The following is a 26,683-nucleotide window of genomic DNA, read 5'->3' as shown; positions in this document are numbered from 1 at the left end:
ATGCACAAAATTTCAAGTTACATGTTAGACAACCCCAACAACATTTGTCTACTCGATCTTTACATACAAGCTTTAGCACATTTCCTTGAAAACCATATTCATTACTACTCTCATTGGCATTCAGTATGTATACATCTTAATGAAATCCACATATATATATATATATATATATATATATATATATATATATATATATATATATGTGTGTGTGTGTGTGTGTGTGTGTGTGTGTGTGTGTGTGTACATACATACATACATACATACATACATACATGTATGTATGTATGTATGTATATATATATATATATATATATAAAGTCTTGCCTCCCCTCCCTATTGTATTAATTACTGCTCGTCGCGAGTTTTTGGAAGCTCTCGAACTGCTCTCAACTATACTCAATATATTGATATGACTAACATGCAAATCAAATCTTGTTCCTTCTCCAAATTAGTGCATTTCTATCATCAAAGAAAGTTTGGTTTGTTAAATAAGATTTGTGCTCCACCTGGGAAACATGTAAAGCCATAAACAGTACACTACTAGCTTGTATCAACTCCCTAGCTGGTTCATAACATGTCAAAGGCATCTAGGTCGCATGTCTTGGTTCATGCAACTTGTTCCCTTCCAACCAACCAAAAAACACTTTCACTTGGAGCGGAAGTGTGTCATAGTATACAAGTGTGTCAGGCAACTCGTGTCCATGCATACACCAAAAAACACTTTCAAGAACTATGATCTTGCATATGTACACGAAGAAAATGATGCAGCAAAGCTGCATATTGCCTGCATATTTGTAGGCCCCTCCCTCGTTTTCATGCATACACCGAACAACACTTTCAATAACTACGATCTTGCATATGTACAAGGAGAAAATGATGCAGCTTTGATGTTGCCTGCATATTTGTAGGCCCCTAGCCTAAACAAAGAATGTACCTTCTAGCTTGAACATACAAAGGGGGCTCAAAAGAATGGATCGTGGTTCTGTTATACATGCACCTCCCTCCTGACTTTCAGGACGGGCAAGACTGCGATTTCTTTCATTGGCTCAATAAAATTTGGATTACGGTTACTTCAATTAGCCTTCTTTCTAGAAGCCAAGTTCAGTATGACTGACTCAGCCCATTTTGAGTCGCTGTGACCTTCCTACCTGTGAGTCGGTTACTTAATTAGCCTTTTTTCTAGAAGCCAAGTTCAGTATGACTGACTTAGCCCATTTGGAGTCACTGTGACCTTCCTACCTGTGAGTCGCTGTAACCTTTCTACCTGCAGGCGAAATGCCTGCAAATTGGGTTTTCGGTTGTGTAACACCATCGGCCATCATAGGATCTCTTTTCCCATCTTTTTCAGATGTTCCTGTTGGAATCGTCCTTGTGTAAGAATACATGGGAAGTCCATTATGAGAAGTGTGCACAATGCCATTTTTGGCATGCCGTCGTGGATCGTAGCTGTCTTTCGGCACACTGTTATCCAATGGCAAACCAGGACCTAACACTTTGCCTGGCTTTGCAGGCATACCTATACAAGCACATAACAATAACAGAATATCAGATAATGCCAAGAAATCAAAAGACTACAAGCATATAAAAAATATATATAAAACTCACAACGAACAACCAAGATCTGAAATTGCCCAATATCATTCAAACATGAAACCCAAATTGGAGTAAAGAGCTACAAGTTCAAGACTTAAGAAAATTAGTTACAAAATTTCATTCCACCTGAGTTTACCTATAAGAGCCCGTTGATTGACATGTGAAGGAGACCTAAAGGTACTCTTATCGGATGCCTTCTCTGTACCTCTTCCATACTTAATGGTTTCCTCCCGCACATCCAATATATGGTCTTTTTCCGGGACTAATGCTACTCTTTCTTGTGACTTGGCCATTTCATTGGAGTAATAGAAACAAGGCCTGCAAAAGCTGGAAAACTAAGTATCCAAATTCTCATTCTCTCTCTCTCTCTCTCTTTTTTTTTTTTTTTTTTTTTGGGAAACAAAAGTAAGCGCATCTTTCACAACTCTCTCTCTCTACCATCAATTGAAAACATAACCACCAGGGCAGTGATCACCTTCAAGACAAAAGAAGATAGGATTGCTATACTTCGGCAGTCCTGGACTCTCAAAGATAACGAACAGAAGACACGAGCACAGCTCAAGCAAAAGGGAGCAGAGCTAGAGAAGATGCAGGAGGCACGCTAAGCAGGGAAATAAGTAATCCTCCGAAACAACAGGCCATCATTCAGGAGTTTCACACTCCTAAATCGATAGTCTCTCCTTCAGATGTGGATGCCTGATTGATGTTATTGTAGGTTTTCTTTTCTGTTTCTTTTTGTAAGCCTTATAAGTTATGGCTCCTTGATGGACTCTCAGTCCTTAAGTGATGTACTGCTATTTGTCCCATAGATCATATATGGCCTCCCAAGGACATTAATATCATCATCATTATCATCAACATCATCATCTCTCTCTCCCCCCCCCTCTACATACAGAGGGGATCCTGTGGAGATTGTCTCATCCTATGTCTAATTTGGAGTCACTTTCAGTGGCTCTCGCTTCACCATGGTTCTGTTAGCAATCATCTCCTGTCTGTAGGGAGTGAGGGCCTCTGTTGTGGGTGTGCCCGCCCAATTAGGAGTGGTCCCCATTTTTTGTCCTTTACCAGTTTTGCACCACGTGGGGGGTGTTCTTTTCTGCTGTTGGCTGTAGTAGTACTGGCCGACCAGGTGTGGTCCACATTTTTGTGCTAGTAGACCAGGAGATCTCCGTTTTTGCTGGCCGCGACCAGGTATGGTGCTGGCCGACTGGATTTTCCCAGTCATGGACACCATTTGTGAGCTGTCGGCCTGTTTTCTACTGGCCGACTGGAATTAATCCAGTCGTGGGCCCATCTGGGGGCTGTGGGCCCATCTGGGGGCTGTCGGCCCAGTTGCTACTGGCCGACTGCCTTCCCCAAGTAGTATATATGCATACCTTGCCCCCCACACCATTCCTTGTACCGGGATCTTGTGTATATAGCAGAGTTTATACAGCTTCTCTCTCTCTCTCTCTCTCTCTCTCTCTCTCTCTCTCTCTCTCCACTTCTGCGTTTTCTTTCTCACAGCAGAGCAGTTCATCTCATTTCCGCTGTGCATTCCGACATGGTATCAGAGCCCCAGGTGGCTTGAAGAATTTCTGGGCTGTTTGGGACTTGGAGAAACAAGTAGAAGGCAGCCTTCATTGTTGGACAGCCATTTTGCATAGTGTTTGCAGCCTCTTCTTCATTTTTTTTTCCCACCCACCCTCCCTTCACAAGACCTTGTGAACCCTTGAGATGGCTGATTAGCTTGAGATGGCTGAGAAGCATGTGAAGATCCCCACCCTACCAACATTCCCGGTGGACCGACAGTTGGACAAGACCAATTATGGCATATGGAAGGTAATGATGGAGTATGTCCTAGAGTCTTATGATTTGGCTGATTTCATTGTGGTTGGAGTTCCACGGCTAGAGTTGGAGGGTGGGCTTTACCTTCTACTAGGAAAGAGCGGGAGGCTCAGGCACAGTTGTGGGATCGAGTCAATGCTTGTGTGCTTTCTTTCATCTTCCTTAATTGCACACCCCAAGTGATCAATCACATCAAGCACGTGACGCTGGCCCGAGGGATTTGGCAGCACTTGGCTTCTTTATATAACAAGGTATCACCCATGAAGTGGATTTCCTTGGAAGTGCAGATGCGAGTGATGAATCCTACAAAGTCTTCGATGATGCGGGAGCACATCAACAAACTCCAGGCTCTTCATCAGGAAGTTCTTCAGGCTGGGAAGGACTTATCTTCAGAGGATATGGCCATCACTTTGTTATCTCATCTCACCCCTCAGTATTCAACTTTCTATTCTTCTTTGATCACCAGTTGGAGGCTCAGCACCATCACATGGGAGGAGCTTGTGCCGATGGTTTTGGATCAAGAAGAGCCTCCACACGGCAGAGGTTTTGTGGCTTTGACTGGCCAGCGGTCAAAAGGCCGCAACAACAACAAGGACAAAGGGAAGTCTTAACCAGGGAAGTCTTAACCAGCGAAGTCTTAAGAGCAGGAGCCCGACTCGGATCGTGATGCCTTGAAGGCAGAGCGGACCTGTAGCCAAACCATTGTGGCGAGAAGGGTCACTATCGGAGGAAATGTCTTCAGCGGAACACCGAGAAAGGTGCAGATTCCTCACAACTGTATCCGTGAAAACTCCAGCTTCGTGCACTTGGAGATTATGGACACCGGAGTTTCATCTTTTTCGAGCAGGGAGGCGGTTGGACTCACCGTTGGGGATACTCGGGAGTGGATTCTAGACAATGGTGCTTACAGGTACATGACTCCTTCTCGAGAGTTGTTATAGGATCTTCGCATGCAAACAGGTCACATCCTTATTGGTGATGCATCCACCATCCCAAAGCATTCCTCCCAAGTTCTTTATGTCCCATCTCTTGCTTTTCATCTTTTGTCAGTGCATGAGGTTTGCAAGACTGGCATACGGGTGGAGTTTGATGAGCATTTTGTTGCTCTTCGAGACAAAGTAACAAGCCAAGTTATTTGGCAAGGCAGAGTGGAGAATGGGATTTATAGACTCTCAGCGCTCTCTCTTACAGGTCCACCGTCCTCAGCTAGCTCATTTGTGGCAGTTTCGTCATGACCACTTGAATGTGGATACGCTGCAGCAGGCTTTCTAGGACCAAATGGTGGATGGCTTGCCAGATGTTGGCAAAAGGCATGGACATTCCAGTTCTTGCGTTCGTCAGTCAGAGGAGCTTTTACATGTGAACTATGCTTGCTTTTTCCATTGGCACTATAATTCATCTTTGCCATCGTGATCTCTCTTGATCACTCTTCTTGTGCAGCATAGTGCAAGACATCTTTTCCAACACACTCACGTTTTCTCTGTGCTTGAGCTTGTGTGTGTGTGTGTGTGTGTGTGTGTGTGTGTGCAGGCTAGCTGCCCTCCTACCATAGTAGTTAGGGGGTTGTTCAAACGGGTTTCGTAAAATCAGCCCGGAGTTTCCTACCACAGGTTTTTGCATGTACAAAATTTCAAATATATACTGTATAAAATATGTAAAAATAACACTAAATGCATAGAATACATGGAAACATCAATTTAAAGCCTATAGTCTATAGTCTTTGAATCACAAATAACAAAAACCATATAATCATCCATCATCAATGTCAAACCATACATGACACTATCACACTACATAGGTTAAAACTTATAAGTTTGAAGTGTTCATGTCACATCAATGATCATACATGAATCATGATGAATCAATAGTCATGGCCCAATGCCCATAAACAATACATAATAAATCATGATAAGCCACATGGCTCATGGACAATGGATCAGGCTCTCGACTCTCAGCCTAGCTAGTAGCTAGGCCTACAAGTCCTCAATCTCCTCATCCTCATCGGACTCGGACTCACTGTGAGAATCTGAATCGGATGTGGAGGAAGCCTCAGTTGCTGCACTCGCCTCACCTGCTGCACTGGAACTAGCACCTATTGCTGTAGATGAATGTGTACGACTAACACGTGCAGATACTGTGATCTCCTCATATAGCATGGCATAAATGTCACACTCCTCTCGAGGAATCTCTGGGACTTCTTTCACTTTCTCGATGTCGATTTTATCAACATTGACTTGGCGCGAGACTCGATGGGATTGCCTACCTGCTCAATTAGGCAGAGGTTGCAATGACAAAATACCAACCGCTCTAATTCAGCAATGGACAACCGATTCCTCTTCTTTGTATGGAAGAGGGCCCAAGTGCTCCAAATCCTCTCGAAGGACCCAAGCTACAATCCTGTGATAGGACTTGAATGGCGAGGGATTTCTGTCATAATTCATGCAACAAAAGAAGTTGAAGCCCCTATTAGGAATAACTTATAAGTATACTACAAGTGGATTCTTATGCAAGATTCAAGAACCAAGAGTCAAGACTCACCAAGTGAGGGGTGTTGATGCCATATTTCTCCCACCATGACTGTCACCATTTGGCCACCCGAATGGTTCACTCTTGCTTTCACACTATGTACATATTGGATTGGTGTCCATGGCTTATGGAATGTGCCTATGCATGTGATTGACACGTGTCATGCTGTATAGTTGGATATGATATTCTGCTGGGACTTGACGTTATCATGCTCGGAATATATGGAGGACTTGGCTTTCCGCTGGGACTTGTGCCTTTGTGTACATGCCCGGAAACGCCTGGAGGATTGGCTTTCCACTGGGTCTGGTATCGCATATACTTGCCTGGAAATGCCTGATCTTATATGGTTTCATGAACAGAAATTGCTCATGCCAATGCTGCATTGCATAGCATCTTTATGTGCTTGCCTGCAAATGAAATTGCATGCTGTTTTCATGTCTGCATGACCTATGTGTAGTTCCGGGTTAGGGGACGCCCGCCCGTGAACCGTGCGTGTGAAACTGTCTGCTGACATGGTTGTGTGGCATGTGAACAAGTGGTAAGTATTACCCAATCTGGCTCAAATAGCCCTTAGGACTTAGCCAATATTTATAAGTGAGTGCGTTCCCACTTCATTAAAGTTTGGGCGCCCAAAAGTCACTCATAAATTATGACCGCTTCTAAGTTCACACTCACTGAAGTCGGGCCGGGCATCAAGGCAGCTCCTTGGTGATCTACATCGACATACCATTGTTTTCTAAATGCTGAATTTCATATGCATTGGCATGGAGGATTTGGCAATGGATGCTCATGAAGCTATGTATTGAATTTCTCCAATAGTAATACAATTTACTCAAGGGAGGGGTCGGCCGTTCCGGCTCATTGTGTGTCTCTTGTCAATTCAGCAATTTACTTCTTGTATTTGAGCAAGTGTCCTTCAAATCTTAGTGTATTTAAGTGTATTGATTAGCTTTGTGTTCAACCAAGTTACATTGGTATCAGAGCATACGGTTCTCTTTCACTTCTATCGTGAGAGACGATCACCGTGAACACTAGCTATCTCTACACTTAGAACATTATGGACAACCATACAATGAATGTTGGAGATGCTAATACAATAGGCAGGGACAATGAAATGCATGCCTCTAATGCTATACAGGATCAGCAAACTCATGTGGTGCACAATAGGGAACATGAATATGTGGGACAGCCGTCCCGTGGCAAAGAGAAGATGCAAGAAGAAGAGTCCATAGTCTTGAGGGCTGAACTTCCTCGTATACAGGCTCTTCTCCATGCACAACAAGAAGAATTGAATCTCTATCGCCACGAGGATCCATTGGTACATGATCATTTCAAGGCCAAGAAAGCTGAATCTTATATGGATCATGCAATGGCAATGATTGCTCAAGAGTTGCACATGCAACTGAGGGATGCAGCACGTGCATACTTGGCTCGTACCGAGGATGTATATGCAGAAAAGACAACCATCCCACATGTCTTGGAATCCCCACTGGTGCCTGAACAAGAACTTATGTCTAAGAGGATAAATCTCCATGCTATGGGAGAGGGACAATCAGTGACTTCACACCATGCAGGAATACCTTATGTAGCCCGTGAAGGATACAATGTTTATGGCAGTGGTCAAAATGTATGTCAAATGCCATTACCGGCTGAAAATGTACATGCACAACACATGCAACATGGGCTGCAATTTTCTGTTGGTGCAGTTATTCCGCGTATCTCTCATGCCACTCATGCCTTCGAGTGTGCTCGTGAGGGAGAAGTTACGGCTGAAAATGTATCAATGCATGTTGAGGGGCCAACCATGCCTCATGCTTACAGGGCACATGTATCTATGCCTTATGCATCACCTTTTGGTCCAAAAATGATGCCAGTTACAAGGACTGTCCCAATGGACAAACATGGGGAAAAACATGTTGAGATGCACACACATGCATCAAAGTCTCGTGACTCAAAGCCGGAGACAAATCTGTGAAGTTTGACACATATCATGGGGAATATGATGCATCAAAGGCACTTGCTTTTATTGCCCAGTTTGATATTGCTTTCAGTGATGAGGATTTCACTCAGACAACCATGATCCGGCATGTAAGCATGTTCATGAAAGGCACTGCTGCCCATTGGTGGCTCATGGAGAAGCTCTCACCGAATCCTGTTGGATCATGGGAAGAGTTCAAGGAGAGGTTCTATGCTCAATTCTTGCCTCCCAATGCATTGAATGAGATAACAATGAAGTGGGATTGGGTAAAGCAAAATGAGGGGGAATCGGTAAATGCATATGTACAAAAGTTTTGGAAAGTGCTCTTGGAGGTGTCTCCATTTATGCATGTCACCGAGGTGGAAAGGAAGAGAAGGTTTCAATCGGGATTGCAACCCGTGTACAAAGCGGGATTACAAATGTATCCTGGTCATACCTTACACCAATTAATCGCAGCCGCCACCGCCACCGCCACCGAGCAATTGGAACTCAAATTGAGTCGATCCAATAAGGCTAAACCCTCATTTCAAGGCAAAGAGAGGGCTGTCCAAAACCTGCAAAATGATGGACAGCCACCTAAAGGGACCAAAACCAAGCCAAATCAGGTCCAAAAGCTGAAAATAAGTTTGCTAAAAAGCGCCCTTATAAGCCGGCAAACTTTGGTCCTAGTGCTGAGAAAGAGGAGCACTATATGCGTGAAGGCAAATGCTTTACTTGTAGCAGCACTGAGCACATGGCAAGAGCATGCCCAAATAAGAAGAACAAAGCTGAAAATGCTAATGTACCGAAGCCCAAGGTACATATGGTTCCCGATGTGCAAGGGAATACAATGCATGAGGGCAAAGATAGGGTTGTATGCAAAGCTTGGGGACAACTCAAGAATCAGCTTGCTTTGTTTATGTTTGATGATTGTGCAATGGAGAATTTCATATCCACTCAGATGACAGCTGCTTTGGGTATTGAAGTGGAGGACATGGGTCCTCAAATTGAAGCAAGGGCTGTTTTTGTAGAGAAGTGCAGGTCATGCCTATTTTTGGCAAGTTGCGCATACACATTCAAGGCTATGTGGATCAAGAGGATTTTCTTGTGGTGCCTTTGAATGGCTGTGATGTATTGCTTGGAAAGCCTTGGCATACACGTATTGATCCGTGCAAGGCTTACAAGACTAACAGGATCACCTTCATGCATAAAGGCCGAGAACATGTAATTGATGCTGGTGAAGAGGGTGATACCATTCCCCTTGTATCTCATGTACAAATTAAGAAAGTAATGAAAAAGATTATTTTTGCGTACTTGATTTTTGTACGAGATCCTGTTGAGGAAAATGATGTACATGTAAACACTCTTTGTAATGATAGGCTGAAATTTTTGCAAGAGCACAATGATTGTTTTGCTGATGAGTTACCAAATGAGTTACCACCTATACGACCGGAAGATCATTGCATTGATCTTGTGCCGGGTAGCTCACCACCTAATAGGCCAGCCTGCATCCCAAAAAGAGAAGATCATGAAGCAAGTAAATGAGCTTCTTGAGAAGGGTTTGGTTCAGCCAAGCTCTTCCCCATATTGTTCACCCGTCCTCTTAGTTCAAAAGAAGGATGGATCCTTTCGTACGTGTGGATTATAGAGCTTTGAATAAGCTTACCATTAAGAATCAGTTTCCGATTCCACGCATATATGACATCCTTGACAAGTTGGATGGATCGGCATGCTTTAGCCGAATTGATCTCAAGAGTGGATATCATCAAGTGCGTGTAGTGCCTAAGGATGTACACAAACTTTAAACCTTGGAGGGACCTTTAACTCTTTTAAAAAAAAGTTTAATCTAAAAAAAAAAACGAAAGCAAGCCCAAATCGACGAATGCTTTCACTGTTGCACATGCCTCATATGTGATCAAAGAGGGTGGGTTATCTCATGAAAGATAATTGCCTATGTGTGGTGTCTGACATGAGGCAAAAGGTTTTGGATGAGTGCCATGCTCCTCCATATGCTGGTCATACAGGCATAATGCCTACTACGCACATGATTGAGCGGTATTTCTTTTGGCCAGGTATGCGGAAGGACATAGAGGCACATGTACGTGCATGTATCACCTGTCAAAAGGTCAATTTTGATAGGCAAAAGGCACCAGGTTTGCTTCAGCCATTGCCTATTCCCACGCAGCCATGGGAAAGTATTACAATGGATTTCATTATGGACTTGCCACGTACCCAACAGGGTAATGATGCAATTTGGACAATTATGGACAGGTTTAGCAAGCAAGCTCATTTCTTGCCGGTCAAAAAGACCATCAAAGCTGAGCATATGGTTAAAATATATCTTGCACAAGTGTTCAAACATCATGGAATACCGAAGTCCATTGTGGGGGATAGAGATCCCACGACTACAAGTCTCTTTTGGCGGGCCTTATTTGATAATATGGGCACCAAATTGGACTTCTCATCAGCTTATCACCCTCAAACGGATGGGCAAAGTGAGGCTGCAAATTCAGCCGTGTTGGATCTCTTGAAATGTTGTGGCGGATCAGAAGTCTTCTTGGGAGAAGTACTTACCGCTTGTGGAATTTGCATACAACAACACAGTGCATGCATCTACGGGAAAGGCCCCGTTTGAGATTGTTTATGGTAAGGTGGTTTTGTCACCCATCCTTCGCACAAAGGATGAGATATTTGCAGCTGATGAGTATGTAAGAGACTTGGATATTGCTTTTGCTCAGGTGCGGACAGCCATTGCAAGGTCACAAGACAAGCATAAAAAGGCTGCCGACAAGCATAGAAGGCAATTGGATGTTAAAGAGAATGATTGGGTATTGCTGAAATTTGAGAAAGCAAGACTTGCAAAGAGGCCTGGCAAAGAGGGTGCATATCCTAAGCTTGCAACCAGGTACTATGGACCTTTTCGAGTGATCGAGAAGATCAATGAAGTGGCTTTCAGATTGGCATTACCTAGTCATTGGCACATACACAATGCTTTTCATGTGAGTCTCCTTCGCAAGTATGTAGGGCCGGAGCCCAGTGAAATGGTCATTGAGGATCCACCAGAAGTGGATGAGCTTGAGGAGATCTTGCAACCAGAGCAGATTGTGTATCACAAGGAACGCAAGCTTGCTGCAGGCAAAGTTGTGAGGCGTTAACTTGTAAAGTTTAAGAACTATCTTCCCATTGATGCTAAATGGGTAGATGAAGAGTTCTTCAAAGATTGCCCGCATGTGCTTCAGACATATTTGGATGCATTTTAGTTGCGGACAACTGTTTAGAAGCGGGGGGGAATGTCACCATTTGGCCACCCGAATGGTTCACTCTTGCTTTCACACTATGTACATATTGGATTGGTGTCCATGGCTTATGGAATGTGCCTATGCATGTGATTGACACGTGTCGTGCTGTATAGTTGGATATGATATTCCGCTGGGACTTGACGTTATTATGCCTGGAATATCTGGAGGACTTGGCTTTCCGCTGTGGCTTGTGCCTTTGTGTACATGCCCGGAAACGCCTGGAGGATTGGCTTTCCACTGGGTCTGGTATCGCATATACTTGCCTGGAAACGCCTGATCTTATATGGTTTCGTGAACGGAAATCGCTCATGCTAATGCTGCATTGCATAGCATCTTTATGTGCTTGCCTGCAAATGAAATTGCATGCTGTTTTCATGCCTGCATGACCTATGTGTAGTTCCGGGCTAGGGGACGCCCGCCCGTGAACCGTGCGTGTGAAACTGTCTGCTGACATGGTTGTGTGGCATGTGAACAGGTGATAAGTATTACCCAATCTAGGCTCAAATAGCCCTTAGGACTTAGCTAATATTTATAAGTGAGTGCGTTCCCACTTCATTAAAGTTTGGGCGCCTAAAAGTCACTTGACCGCTTCCAAGTTCACACTCACTGAAGTCCCGAGGCGGACAAGACTCAATGTCCAGGACCTGATCCTCCCTTTTTACTCATAAATGGGCATCTCCCCACGTCCCTTCAACTGATTGGACCCCAATTCACTTACTTATTAAAAGAAAATTCGTGTTTTCTCTTCATGAGGATTTTTGGAGGCTGAAAACTCTGTTTTTCCACCATTTCTCTCCATTTCCAAGCTCTCCATAGCCATACCCAACTTGCTAGGGTGTTTTCCAAGATTCCAAGAGTGTTTCCAAGTGTTAATCACTCTCCTACTCACTCCCAATGACTGAAATTCAGCAAAACAGCTCTCATTTTTGCTGTAATTTCTGGTCTTTTTGCTGAAAACCCTAATTTCAGCCTTCCTTTCTCAAATTGAACCATAGGGGAAGCTTTCCCAGGGTTCCCTTCATCCTCTTGAAGATGTTGCTACCTTGCTTGGTAGAACATAGAGCCTATTACCCAACAAATACAGTGTTGACTCTATCTTCTCTCTCTCTCTCTCTCTCTCTCTCTCTCTCTCTCTCTTCTCTTCTCTCTCAAACTGGAATTGCATAAACTCACGGGTTTAAAGAAGGCTGTGTTGCGCTTTATGACAATCAACCTATTGCATGCTACAACCGTGACAAGGCTTTTCCTTTAAAGAGGCCCTACACAATCTGAACCTTCCGAGCAATCATGGACAGGATGGAGTTCAAAGTGAACATTCCACCTGTTAAGCCGTGCGCATCAACCACTTCAAGAGTTCTCTTCTTTCTTCCCCCCAAAAAAACCTCTAGGGTGAAGAAAGGAGCTGCTGAAATCTGCCCTGCAGGCACCGGAGTGGTCACAACCACCGTCTGCAATATAGTGATTTGCTGATGAGAACGAGTAATCTCCTTCCAGAGAGGCCATCTCACTACCCTTCTTCTTTTGGGGAGAAATCTTTGCATGGAGCTTCTGCATCTCACTATTGAAGTAAGTTTTCTCAACCACATCTATCTCTTCCTCTTCCACCACTATGGTACGCTGCCCATGTGCAAGAGCATGGCTGGATTCCCCAATTTCTTCCCCTCTTTTTTTTGGTTCCCGCTCATGGTCTGATAAATCATCGCTAAAGGAGAGGGGCTTGGGTGTTGCCATGGATAAGATAGATGGAAGAGAGAAGAAAAGCAAGGGTTTTATCACTGTTGCTCTGACAGGACTCAAGTGTAAGGAATTGTGAATAGTGGTGACCAATTTTATGTTATCACCTACCTCATTAATATTCAGCAGCTACTCCTTAAGATTTGTTACTTGGTAAGGCGATCCGATACGGAATCTACCTCATTCACAGTTAGGTTGTCCAATTCCCGCATTAGGTACATGACTCTTGCTTCATTATAGGACTGGAACATGTCTTCAAGGACCTCCCATGCAGCCTTAGAAGTACTGCACGACCAGATGTGAGATATGATGGATTGCTTGACAGAGAGAGCAATCATGAACATGGCTTGGGCATCTCTGGAATCCCAGTAGGAGGACCTTCTAGAATTACAGGTACCACCCGAGAAACTGTTTGGTTCCCCCTTACTACTGTGGATAATGTTGTCGAGGGAGGACGAGGTTCATCCCCAGTGACAATCTCCCATAACCCCATGGCTATCAACAAATTTTCCAACAAAGCTCCACGATGAATAGTTAGGGCCATCTCTATCCTCCATGGCCATGTACCCAAAAATGTATGATCCCCTTTGTGCCATCTCTACCCCACAATACTAGATTTCTCAAAGCAAACTTTTGCAACTAGACAAGAAAGTCCCTTGAGAAGAGAACTTTTAATGTACCCTTTATGCTTGTGAGAAATAACAAGATATTAACTACGATGTACTCACTAGATACTAATATAAGTCGAAATTTAATGTGTACACCGAAATGCACCAAGCAATGGGATGTGCACTTGAATGAGCTACTCCGGGATTAAAACTGCACTGTGATGCAAAAATGCCTATGGATGCTTCCACTTCACAAATTCCCTTTTATTAAAAAAAATCCCAAATTGCTTATGAATGTCTGCTGGACAAAATGACAAAATGATATTGGCTATAGGATGACGTGGCTGCAGGCTACAGACTGCAGAGGCGAACTACCCCTTCATGACGTTGCTATTGCCATGTGGGCGCCTAAGCAAGGCATTGTTGCAAGTTCACATGGATGATAACACAACACTCTGGGCTTTCACTGCAACAATGTCCTTGGCAAATTCCTTAGTTCTAGGAGGAGCCTGCACAGGGGGGGAGAGACTGCAGGTAGAAGCGCTCCTTCAATGCGAGATTTGTGTCTCAAGCGTGGTTGGCATTCTCACTGCTAGGCAGGCTGCTGAACGGAGGAGGCGGTGGCGGCCTAGGGCCTTCCACCTTGATGCTGCTCGTCACAGGTGGCGAATGCATCCTTGGCCAAGAGTATGGGCACAATGGCAATCAATATGCTTAGTGGGGTGAGGACGGGAGGTTTAGATCTTGCAGGCAGTGGGAGGCTACAGACCTTGGGTGGTGTCGACGACAATGTCGAAGGAGGTATGTGCACCCAATGTTACACCATCATCCGCCTCTCTCCCCGTTGCTTCCTCGCTTTTTGCAGTCACAACTTGAAGCTTGTGAGGGCTATACAGTTAACACCAGCTTAGAGAGAGAGAGAGACTTGTGACAGATTGCTCTGATACCAATTGAAAGAATCAAATGGAAGCGAGAGAGGGATGGAGAGCTCACGATCATTCACTAAGAGAGAAGCAGTTAATCAAATGACTAACAAGAGGATTAATGGTTAACAAAGGGATTTTATATTTTTAAGAACATAGAATGCATACTTTGTCTAGCAGCACTATTGGCTACAGGCGAAGCTGACTACGCAGGAGGCTGGAACAAGTGGTGTCAAATCCCCACGGATCCCCTCGTGATCGATCTTGGTTCGAAACTCGAATCCTGCAAACAAACGAACAAACAAACAAGCAAGGGGGTGCAGGTCTGACTTACCTCCCAACCATGACAGCCATGGGCAAGCCCACAGTCTTGGCTGTCCCCACCGAGCCACGAGCTGAGCTAACTAGGATGACGTACCGACCAATCTCCTCCTTGCGACGTCCCATACCGCCGCGAAGCTGCCCTTGCGGGCCTCGAGATTGCTGCCGGCCTCGGCTGCATAAAGCAGGTGCACGTCTGCACTAGATCCAGGCTCCAAGACCATAGAGCTCTCACAAACTCGCGAGACTCTCTATATACAATAACTAACCTTGGCCACCCTTTTATAGGCTCTTGGCCGGTTATCGGGCGTCCACACTTGGCCGCCTGCCCGTCCATACTTGGGTGCCCGCCCGTTAGTATTTCCCTAACTCAGCTCGTCAATCAGCCTGCCTAGTTCCAAGCTTCCCCAAGCCTCGAAACTAGTCTTGCATGCGTATAGCACACGGTAGATACCCACTGTGCACATGACATACTCCCCTTCCTCTAAGGGCTCACTCCTGAGCTCACTAAAAAGCCAGGGTAATCTCTCTGAAGAGAAGTCAATGTCTCCCATGTAGCGTCCTCCTCAACACGATCCTTCCACTTGATCTTGTATTCCGTGATAAGCGTATGACGCAATCTTCGTTCACGAAATCCAAGAATCTTTTCAGGTTCGTGCGGAACAAATGTCATGTCCTGGACATCTATGATTTCTTGAGGAGTAACTAACTGATCTGCTCCACCCAGTACTTCCTTAAGTCTACTGACATGAAATACAGGATGAACCTTCACATGAGAAGGCAAATCCAATTCATATGTAACACGAAATGGTCCACAGTATCTAGGGGATAATTTCGGAGATCGACCTGTCCGTAAAGTCTCGGAATCTTTCGGAACTCGCAAATACACCATCCTTCCTTCAGAGAACTCTCTAGGTGAACGATGTCTATTAGAATAAAACCTGTCTCGGTCTTGAGCACTTCTAATAGATTCCTTCGCAACTTGTAACATTTCCTGCGTATCTTGCAAAAAATTACGTGTTGCATCATGCTGAAGTCCTGAGAATCCTATTGTAACAGGTGATCTAGGTTGAAAACCATACATAAGCATGAAAGGACTAAACCCTGTACTCGTATGCTTAGTACTGTTATATGCAAATTCTAACATAGGAAGATAATCCTCCCATGAACTCTGTCTTTTGGATACATATGCTCGAAGCATATCCTCCAAAATCTGATTCACTCTTTCAGTCTGGCCATCAGATTGAGGATGATCTGAGGAACTCAAATTCAAAGTTGTTTCCAACTTCTCAAAAACAAGTTTCCAAAAGTCACTCGTAAACTTAGAGTCCCTATCAGTGACTATGTCCTGCGGTAACCCGTACAGTCTAAACAATTGCTCGATAAACTGCCGAGCTAATTGCGTAGCTGTAATAGTCTTCCGGGTCGGTAAAAATCTAGCCATTTTTGTCAAGCGATCTACCACAACCCAAATAGAATCGTGGCCTTGATGTGTTCTTGGCAATCCGGTAATAAAATCCATGGAAATACTTTCCCATTTATTACCTGGGATTTGCAAAGAATGCAATAACCCAGCCTGTCTAAAGCGTTCAGCTTTATTTGCCTGACAAATCTGACACTTGAGAACATAATCTTCTACATACCCTTTCATCTTCGGCCAATAAAAAGTGTGTTTCACTAATGATAGTGTCCTGTGTACCCCAGGGTGTCCAGCAGAAGGGACGTCGTGACACTCCCTCAGAATCTTGGACCTAATGTCCGGGATCTGTGGCGCACAAATTTTGTCATTACGGAATAGCAAATCATTCCGAATCATCCACTTACCGCCTGCAGCCTGAGTAGACTGCTCAATCATCGAGTCTTGGTCAATCAATGAGCTCCCGTCCTGGATCTTCTGCCAAAATGGACCAAAATAACTATCAGTCCTGCAAAGCCCTCTCAATGACTGAAATAAGTCAGTAGAAATCTCGGTGAACGACAAAGAATTCACCTCTCTAATCCGACTAAGCGCATTTGCAATATTATTCATGGACCCTTCCCGATAACGGATCTCAAAATCAAAATCTTGCATTAACTCTGCCCAACGAGCTTTCCTGCCTCTCAAATCATCCGCATCACACACATACTTGATTGACTGATGATCAGTCAATACCACAAACTTGGAGCCATATAAATAATGTCTCCAAACCTTGAGAGCATGAATCACAGCATAAAGCTCCTTCTCAAGGGTTGGCCAACGAGATTGAGTGTCATCTAGCTTTTTACTTTCAAAAGCAACCGGTCTACCATCTTGAAATAAAGCAGCCCCGATAGCATAGTCACTGGCATCAGTTTCAAGAACATAAGGCCAGGTAATGCTAAGATAGGTGCTTCCTTGACTTTATCTTTCAAAAGTCTGAAGGCCATATCCAAATCATTATTCCAAGTGATAGGCTGATTGGACTTACGTCCACGACCTTTCAATAAGTCGGTCATCGGTAGTGTGAGCTGAGAGTACTCCCGTACAGATTTCCGAAGAAAACAACAAAACCGAGAAAAGAACGAAGTTGTTTCACTGTTCGTGGTATAGACCAGTCCAAAACCTACTGAACTCGGTCATAGTCAATGCTCAATCCATCTCGAGTGATCTTGTGTCCCAAGTAAATGATGTTGGTCATAAAGAACTCACATTTACTCAATTTAGCATATAGTCGATTCTGTCTTAAAATAGATAAGATAATCGTGAGGTGTCTGACATGATCCTCAAGAGTACGACTATAAATCAAAATATCATCCAGGAACACCACCACAAATTTTCCCAAATGTTCACGAAAAAGATCGTTCATCATTTGCTGGAAAGTGGCTGGAGCATTGGTTAACCCAAAAAGTAATACGAGAAACTCATAATGGCCATAAGTAGTCCGAAAGGCGGTTCTTTCGACATGCCTTTCATGAATACGTATCTGGTGATAGCCAGTACGTAAATCTATCTTCGTGAAATATTTCGCTCCTGCTAACCGGTCAGTTAGGTCATCTGATCTAGGGAGAGGATAACGGTTCTTAATAGTCAGCTTGTTCAATCTTTAGTAATCTATACACATTCTCCATGTATTGTCCTTCTTTCTCCTAAGCAACATAGGTGCACCCCAAGGTGATTTACTTGGACGGATCTGGCCCATCCTCAAATAATCTTCGAGTTGTTTAGCCAACTCATCTTCCTCAGCTTGGCTCATCCTATAAAGTGGAATACTCACAGGATGAGCACCAGGGATCAAGTCAATACAATGATCTACTGCCCGTTCAGGTGGTAAACCCGATGGCAATTCCTTAGGAAATACATCCTGAAACGAATCAAGTATCTTCTGTAATTCTTTGCTTTCGAACACACTTAATTCATTCACATCCATAGAAGGGATGAGAAAAGAAGAAAGTGGAATCAATACACAATGGAAAGCGGTATACAAAGAAGAATCCATTATATTTCCAAAATCAATTGTATTTACAAGAGGTCCCTGAGAGGGATGAATACAATCACCTAAAATACTATACTTGGTGTCCCTATGTTGAAAAGAAAAAATATAACTACACCAATCTATCTGGACGTCAAGAGTCTTAAACCACTCAATTCCTAATAACAAGTCTACATTTTCCAGATGCATAACATAGCATTCTAGAGTATCTTTGTAGTCCTGAATCTGGATTGGAAGCATCTCCACCTTGCGATCCCAAACTTGTCTTCCCGCAGGTAGACGTACCTCATAGGTATGGTCGCTGAGTGTCGTATCAAGACTCAATTTCTGCACAAGTTTGTAGTTAACAAAATTATGCGAACTGCCAGGGTCTAAAAGAATGTGAACCTTATGGCCATTCACTTCTCCATAAACTCGGAGAAGATCATGCATGCCAAATACCTTAGAATTGCTGAAGCCAAGGTATCCATTCCCGAGAAAGTAGAGAGGGTAGTGGTCAATAGAGCGATCGAGTTCTGCAAAGCTTGCATTTGAGCGTCGATTTGTGCCTGACGTTCCGACGAAGAAGCTTCGAGAGCTACTTTGAACTCTTGGAAATCTGATTTTGACACAAAATCGTCAAAAAGATCGGCATCGGTACCTGCTGTAGCCGGCAAGCCTTCGCGTTCCACGAGGGACTCCAACTCTGATTCTTGGGTCGACATCGTGAAGAGGGTACGTGGAGAGAAAATTCGATCTTTGCACAACAGAAGTGCACGGGAACTTGAGAGCTTGAGAGCTTGAAAACTTGAGAACTTGAGAGATGTGTGGCAAGAAGCCCACTTGAGGGGGTTTATAAAGGTTTCCCAAAAGCCAAAAAAAAAACTCGAAAAGCTAGGCTTAGCTTTTGCTTTAGCTTTTGTGTTTTTTTTTTTGTGAATATATATATATATATATATTCTCTTTTCTTAAAAAAAATAAACATCTTGAAACCTTTGAAACCCTTGAAACCTTGGAGGATTCTTTTAAAACTTTGAAAGTTTTAAATTCTTTAAAAAAACGAAAGCTAAGAAAAAAAACGTGCTTTCCTTATGTTTTTTTTTTCCTCTAGGATAAATCTGCCGGCGCCTGGAATAGCCCGCCGGTGAGCTGACGTCGCCATGCTGCTTTCTGGCCGTCACCTACACGCTTGCCGACTGCCTGGCTGATCCGTCATCCTGCGCCTGCCACGAGTGCCTGGGCGGCTGTGCGTGGCCTGGGCGCCAACTTGCTGTACGTGGCCTGGGCTGGCCTGGCCGGTGCGCTAGGCTACGTAGGCCTGGCTGCCTCGCTACGCAGGCCTGGCCGGCCTGGGGTGGCTGCGCAAGCCGCCTGGCCGGCCTGGGGTGGCCGCCTGGCTGCCTACAGGCACGCACCTGCCCGCCTGAACACACCTGCCCGCCTGCCACGTACCTGCCTGCCTGCCACGTCAACAGAACCCGGCCAGCAACCCACTCGCCAGCTCTTCTCTCGCTCTCTCTCTCATGCGCCAAAAAACAACAAAAAGCAAATATGCGTTTTTTTTCTGTTTCTCTCCCTGCAGGTTATGCGACTGCACAACAAAACTTCTCTTCCTTGCAAAAGCAATCAACCCTATTACACTACCATCTCCCATCAACATGGGGTACTTTGATGAAGAAAAAAACACATACAAAATCTGAAAACTGCAGTATGCACAGAAAAAACAGCAAGCTTTTTTAACACATACCGTTCTTCGACCTCTTCTTCTCTACCTACCGACTTGCTCGTTCACGAGGTATGCTCTGATACCACTGTCAAATCCCCACGGATCCCCTCGTGATCGATCTTGGTTCGAAACTCGAATCCTGCAAACAAACGAACAAACAAACAAGCAAGGGGGTGCAGGCCTGACTCACCTCCCAACCATGACAGCCATGGGCAAGCCCACAGTCTTGGCTGTCCCCACCGAGCCACGAGCTGAGCTAACTAGGATGACGTACCGACCAATCTCCTCCTCGCGACGTCCCATACCGCCGCGAAGCTGCCCTCGCGGGCCTCGAGATTGCTGCCGGCCTCGGCTACATAAAGCAGGTGCACGTCTGCACTAGATCCAGGCTCCAAGACCATAGAGCTCTCACAAACTCGCGAGACTCTCTATATACAATAACTAACCTTGGCCACCCTTTTATAGGCTCTTGGCCGGTCATCGGGCGTCCACACTTGGCCGCCCGCCCGTCCATACTTGGGTGCCCGCCCGTTAGTATTTCCCTAACTCAGCTCGTCAATCAGCCTGCTGCCTAGTTCCAAGCTTCCCCAAGCCTCGAAACTAGTCTTGCATGCGTATAGCACACGGTAGATACCCACTGTGCACATGACAAGTGGTGTAGGTTGCGCAGATGGGCGGCAGAGGCTGGCGCTTGGCTGGCTAGCTAGCTGGCGGCGCTAGCTACTGGCTAGTTGGTGATAGAAATACAGAGAACAAGCATGGCATTGGCGGCGTAGCAAATTAAGGATGCCAACGATGATGTCTTTCCACGCTTCCATGATCAAATTGACGAGGTTGATGATGACGAGCGCCAGTCTCTTCAACGAAGATACTCTCACCCTTCATGATGATGAAGGTCTCCTTGCTCTTGAAAGTCTCCACACGCTTTATGATCTCCAAGAGGAACTCAAGCTTCTTTTATACTTGTGGGAAGCCTTGCTTTTTGCCAAAAGTGGCCTAATATTTTGCTTTTCACTTTTTCACTCTGCTTTTGTCTTTTTGACTTTTAATAATAAAATATTACTCATCTTTAATCAAAGTTCTTTAATTTTGCTTTTCTAGCTTCAAGGCCTTGCTTTTTGACACTAGAGCTGCTTTTCGGAAAAGCGGCTTTTAGCTTTTTGATCCAGCTCAGTCTCCTCTTGCCAATGGTGCTCCTAGCTCACGGTCAACTCAGTTTGACTTTTTGCTTTTCTGTCCTTTTTGACCAAAACTGGTGCTTTTTGTGTCAACTTTATGATCCCTATCCCAGGCCGCCTTCTGCATGTCATGTGTCCAGGCAAGGGTTCCATCATGTGAAAAGAGCTAGGAGGGCCAAATAGTTACATCACCTTTACACATCATTGTTTACATGAGATCCTACTAAGGGGTTGTTCCTAGACACTAGCAATTGTTCACACACACTAGAACCCCTTTATTTAAAGCCTAGAATACTAAGTTATTAAGTGCCAATTTACACAAACACCTAGCACCTGTTTATTTCCACATTGATCATTATATTCAACAAAACTCTAGGTGCATATGGTAGTCTAAAGAGCCATGATTTCCTTGCAAAGAACCTCAGATGACGGTCTTTCTTTCCCTACTTGATGACGGTCTTTCTTTCCCTACTTCGTTGCTTGGAAAGAGATGCCCCCATCCATGTTTATTAACTTGGTTGGAAGAGTTGGGATGCTACTACCCTCACTAGGAACACATTTCATGGTATCCTAGTTTGACTAAAGCCATGTTTTTTTCATTTTGACCAGAGTTAGCTAGTGAGAGAGCTAGTTGCCTAGTTTGACTAGAAGCGAATCATCTAGATCCCATGCAACCATGCATGATGCAAATGCACATATACTTTGGAAATCTCCCATTCTCAGTACTTGCATCGGGACGTCTAGTCTCCCTGGGAACCTTTCAAGTGACATATTCCCCCTCTTCTAAATAGTTGACCTCAACTGAGAAGAACCCCTTACTTCACTAAGAAGCAAGGTTACCCTCATTTTGAGGAATGAACCTAGATACATAATTATCGAGGTCCTCACTAACTCCAGTGAAACTAGAAGGGTTGGTTAAATCAGTCTATATATGTATGCTATGTTTTTGCGTACTGCATGTGCTACTATGGATCAATTTTGTAGCATCAGGAACACCCGAAACTATTGGATATAAGACCAAGTGAGTGCCCTTGTCTATTGACCGGTAGTTGGCATTTTGCAAGGTTCTCAAGTGATGCCTGAATTTAACCCAAAGGCTACGTTTTGAGACTTCGACAAATTTATATTGTAAGTGATGATCAGCCTGCGCAAGAGGGAGAAGAAAACTGCCCGCCTGCTGTCCCTGAATGCACACCCCTCCTCCCCCCCCCTTTTTTCCCTTTTTGGCCAAAAGTGGCTAATGTGCCAAAAATACCAATTTTATCCTTTTCACAAGCTTGATGGCCAAGTTTGCTTTAGGCGCATCCTTCTGTACACATATACATGCCCAATAATAATAAATCCAACCCGCCTTTAATGATGTATGAACACACCAACTTATAAAAATCCCATGCTGCTTTTGCTCAGAAGCCATCTTTTAGGCCAAACTTTGCCAGTAAGTGCTCCAACTTTCTTATGTGGAAAATCCCCGTTCACACCTTGGTTCCAGTTAGTGTGTGAAAACACTGGTCAAGACTGGTGAGAGGACCAAATTGGTGACATCTCCCCCGTCTTATAAGATAGTTGTCCGCAACTGTATAAGCCTCATACCTGAATGGGAGAATTAGGGTTTAGAGTAATTCATGTGTGGGAGACATACACAGAGAAAACAAGGGAGAGAGAGAGAGTTGTGGGGATAAGTCAACTCATGATATGAGTGTGTGACTCCCCTATCACACATGTATATTGCACTAGTACACATAGTGCACTTAGTACATTAAAAGTACTAAGTATACTATGTACTATAACTTATGGGCTTGTACACACTATAAGGGTGGGCATTATGCCTTTACCCCAACAACCTCCCACTTAAAGGCAAAGTGCCCTTAAATGAAGGAAATAAAAAAAATCAGCATGTACATGATAATATACAAGGCCATATCAAGGCTGAAACTGGCCTCATCCAATGCCCATCAAGTGTCTGCAATGAGCAAACCACTCCGGAGGCAAACTCTTTGTCAACAGATCAGCCGGGTTGTCATCCGTATGAATCTTAACAAGCTGAATTTGCTTGTTCTCTATCACCTCTCTGATGAAGTGATACTTCACATCCACATGCTTCGTCTTTGCATGAAAGACAGGGTTCTTTGCCAACTGGATGGCACTCTGACTATCACAATGCAACAATGGAATATCCCCTGTATAGCCCAAATCAACCACTAACCGAGATAGCCATAATGCCTCCTTGCAAGCCTCTGTGGCTGCAATATACTCGGCCTCTGTAGTAGATAAGGCTGTGCACTTCTGCATCCTGGATATCCATGACACAGCACCTCCTGTGAATGTATACACATAACCGGTAGTAGACTTCCGGTTATCTGGATGACCGGCATAATCCGAATCCGTGTAACCATTCACTAATGCATCCTGTTTGCCAAAACAAATGCACATATCCTGTGTGCCCTTCAGGTATCTCATGACACCTTTCACTGCTTCCCAATGCTTCTTGCCAGGGTTGGCCATGTATCTAGAAACCACTCCCACTGCAAATGCAATGTCCGGCCTAGTAGCAACCATGGCATACATGAGACTGCCACAAGCTGAAGCATACGGAACCTTGGCCATATCAGCCCTGTCTTTATCTGACTGTGGGCTGTCCATAGCACTGAGTTTCACATATGGAGGCAAAGGAGTACTAGTCTTCTTCCCCCCGTCCATATTGAACCTCTGCAAGACTTTGCCAATGTATTCCTTCTGAGACAAATACAACACATGCTGATTTCTGTCCCGAAGTATCCGCATACCCAAGATCCTTCATATCAAAGGTTTGATGCAGCCTCTGCTTCAAGGTATCCATCTCCTTACGAGATTTCCCGGCAATCAACATATCATCAACATACAAGATGAGGATCAATAGACTGCCATCCAAAGCTTTCTTGGTGTACAAGCAGTGATCTATGTCACTTCTCCTGAATTTCTGGGATTTCATGAATGTATCAAATTTATGATACCATTCCCTTGGTGCCTGTTTGAGCCCATAAAGACTCTTTTTCAGCTTGCATACAAGCTTCTCCTTTCCACTCACTGCATAACCCTCTGGCTGCTGCATATATATCTCCTCATGGAGATCACCGTGAAGAAAAGCAGTCTTCACATCCATCTGAATCAAGTCCAGATCATCATGTGCAACCAAAGCTAACACAGCTCTAAGTGTGGTCATTTTGACCACTGGAGAGAAGATCTCCTCAAAGTCCACACCATATTCCTGCTTGAAGCCCTTAGCCACCAACCTGGCTTTGTATCTTGGCTTTGCATCTGGTGCAACTTTGAGCTTGTATACCCACTTGCATGGCAAAACCTTCTTGCCTGCAGGCAAATGCACCAACTTCCATGTTTCATTTTTGTGCAGAGAATCCATCTCTGACTCCATGGCACGCTCCCATAGAGCCTTGTCTGCCCTCTGTAAAGCCTCCTTATAACATGAGGGCTCCCCACAGTCAGTGAGCATCAAGTAGTCAACCCCTGGAACAAACCTGTCAGGGGCTCTGGAGGGTCTAGTGGACCTCCGTACCCAATGACCATCATTTGCAGGTTGCTGTCCAGCCTGCATATCACCCATTGGTAGCTCCTGTTCCATGCCATAAGGCTGAAATATCATGCCCGGTATCTCCTCCAACTGTGGTATATCCATAGGGATATCTTCTGCCATCTCTGGCTGTCCATTTGGACCATTTTCAGCACCATTTAAGGGCTGGTTTTCCTGCTGTAATGGCTGATTTACAGCCCTTGGTTGTTGTCCATGATGTCCATCATCATCAAAGATGACTCTGCTAGGCTCCTGTTGCCTTGCAGGCTCCTTATACATGCATGTTTCATCAAAAATGACATCATTGCTGCGTATGATCTTTCTATTCATGGGATCCCAAAGTCTATACCCCATTTCACCTCTGTCACCATATCCTAGGAATATGCATTTGTGAGACTTAGGATCAAGTTTGGTGCGCATTTCCCTGCGTATGTGCACGTACGCAACACAACCAAACACTCTCAAGTGCTTGTATGACGGAGGCTTCCCTGTCCATACTTCCTTTGGCACTTTCCCACCAAGCCTCGTGTTAGGTGACCTGTTTATAAGGTGAACGGCTGTCATAACAGCTTCAGCCCAAAAACCATGAGGTAACGCAGCATGTGACAACATAGAACGGACCTTCTCCTGTATGGTCCTGTTCATCCTCTCTGCTGTCCCGTTTTGTGGAGGATCATAAGGAGTAGAGAGCTCCCTCTTGATGCCTTTAGCATCACAAAAGTCCTGAAACTGTTTGGACATATACTCTCCACCATTGTCGGAACGCAAAGCCTTCAGTGTTTTGCCAGTTTGATTCTCAACATGAGCAACAAACTTCTGAAACACTGAGAATGTATCACTCTTCAAACGAAGAGGATAAACCCACACCTTGCGTGTGGCATCATCAATAAAAGACACAAAGTATTTTGCCCCTCCCAAAGAAAGCTGAGGCATCTCACATACATCTGTATGCACAAGCTCTAACTGAGCATCTTTCTGTCCAAGAGCTTTATTGTGGGGGCACTGTAGTTGCCTTCCATATATACAATGCTCACAAAACTGAAAACTTGAAAACTTTAGAGAAGGCAATTAACCCAAACGAGACAATTGCTCCATTCCTTTGACACTCATGTGTCCCAACCGGCTATGCCACATAGAGATTTGCGGCAGCTCGGTTGCATTTACATTAGCATGGTGACAAACACCTGCATGCATAAAGTAAAGAGTGTCCACCTTAGAGCCTCTGGTAACAACCAGTGAGCCCTTACTAATCTTCCACTTTCCACGACCAAATGTGGTAACATAATCAGCATCATCAAGCTGTCCAATAGAAAGCAGATTCTTCTTGATCTCGGGCACATGCCTGACATCATGGAGCATAAGCTGTGAGCCATCTGAAAACACAAGCCTCACATCACCTCTGCCAAGAATCTTGCATGCATGGTTATCACCCAAATAAACCACTCCTTCATTGCCAGCAGTATACCTGACAAACAAGTCTCTGCAACCAGTGACATGAAAGGAGGCACCTGAATCAATGATCCATGAGTGCATACCATGACCACCTGTAAGAAGTGAATGGGCATCAAGTGAAGACGTAAATAGGACCTCATCCTCACTGCCACCTGCATGTGACACATTGATTTCTTCAATCTTGACTCCACTTTTGCCCTTTGGCTTTACATTTTTGGCTTCATCTTTCTCTTTGTCTTTGCCTTTTCCCTTTTCTTTTTGATCATTTTTCCATTTGTAGCATTGCTTTTTGATGTGTCCCTTCTTGCCACAATAATGGCATTCCAAATCCTTTTTGGAGCAAGACTTGCTCCTTCCCCGTTCTTGGCTTTTTCCCCTTTGCTGGGATCTCCCACGTGCATTCATTGCATTGGACTTTCCAACAGAGTTGTTTTTCCTGTTCATCTCTTCTTGAAGAAGAGCACCCTCAACATCTGCATATGACAGCATAGCATGCGAATTGCTAGTGTCTGTCCTGAATGTGTCCCAACTCTCTGGCAAAGTGCA

At 44.5% G+C, this 26,683-nt stretch overlaps 1 protein-coding gene across 2 annotated transcripts in view; it reads right to left on the bottom strand.

Annotated features, from left to right (window-relative positions):
* Window positions 1-684: 684 nt before the first annotated feature.
* LOC147625768 (mitogen-activated protein kinase 10-like) overlaps window positions 685-26,683 on the bottom strand; it is a 45,626-nt gene continuing 19,627 nt past the window's right edge. Inside the window, exons 10-11 of one of the 2 annotated variants that reach the window (XM_086817322.1) lie at window positions 1,720-1,911; window positions 685-1,516 (exon numbers count right to left, since the gene is read on the bottom strand). In XM_086817322.1, the coding sequence (XP_086673448.1) occupies window positions 1,465-1,516; window positions 1,720-1,911 (244 nt within the window). In that variant the 3' untranslated portion in view covers window positions 685-1,464. The remainder of the gene's footprint in view (window positions 1,517-1,719; window positions 1,912-26,683) is intronic. The other variant, XM_086817321.1, reaches the window with a different exon arrangement.

The sequence above is a fragment of the Cibotium barometz genome, chromosome 23, assembly GCF_041138505.1.
Source record: "Cibotium barometz isolate CiBa-2024 chromosome 23, ASM4113850v1, whole genome shotgun sequence".
In the NCBI taxonomy this organism is placed as follows: Eukaryota; Viridiplantae; Streptophyta; class Polypodiopsida; order Cyatheales; family Cibotiaceae; genus Cibotium; species Cibotium barometz.
Note: the sequence above shows the minus strand (reverse complement) of the source record. Positions and strands in the feature narration are given on the sequence as shown.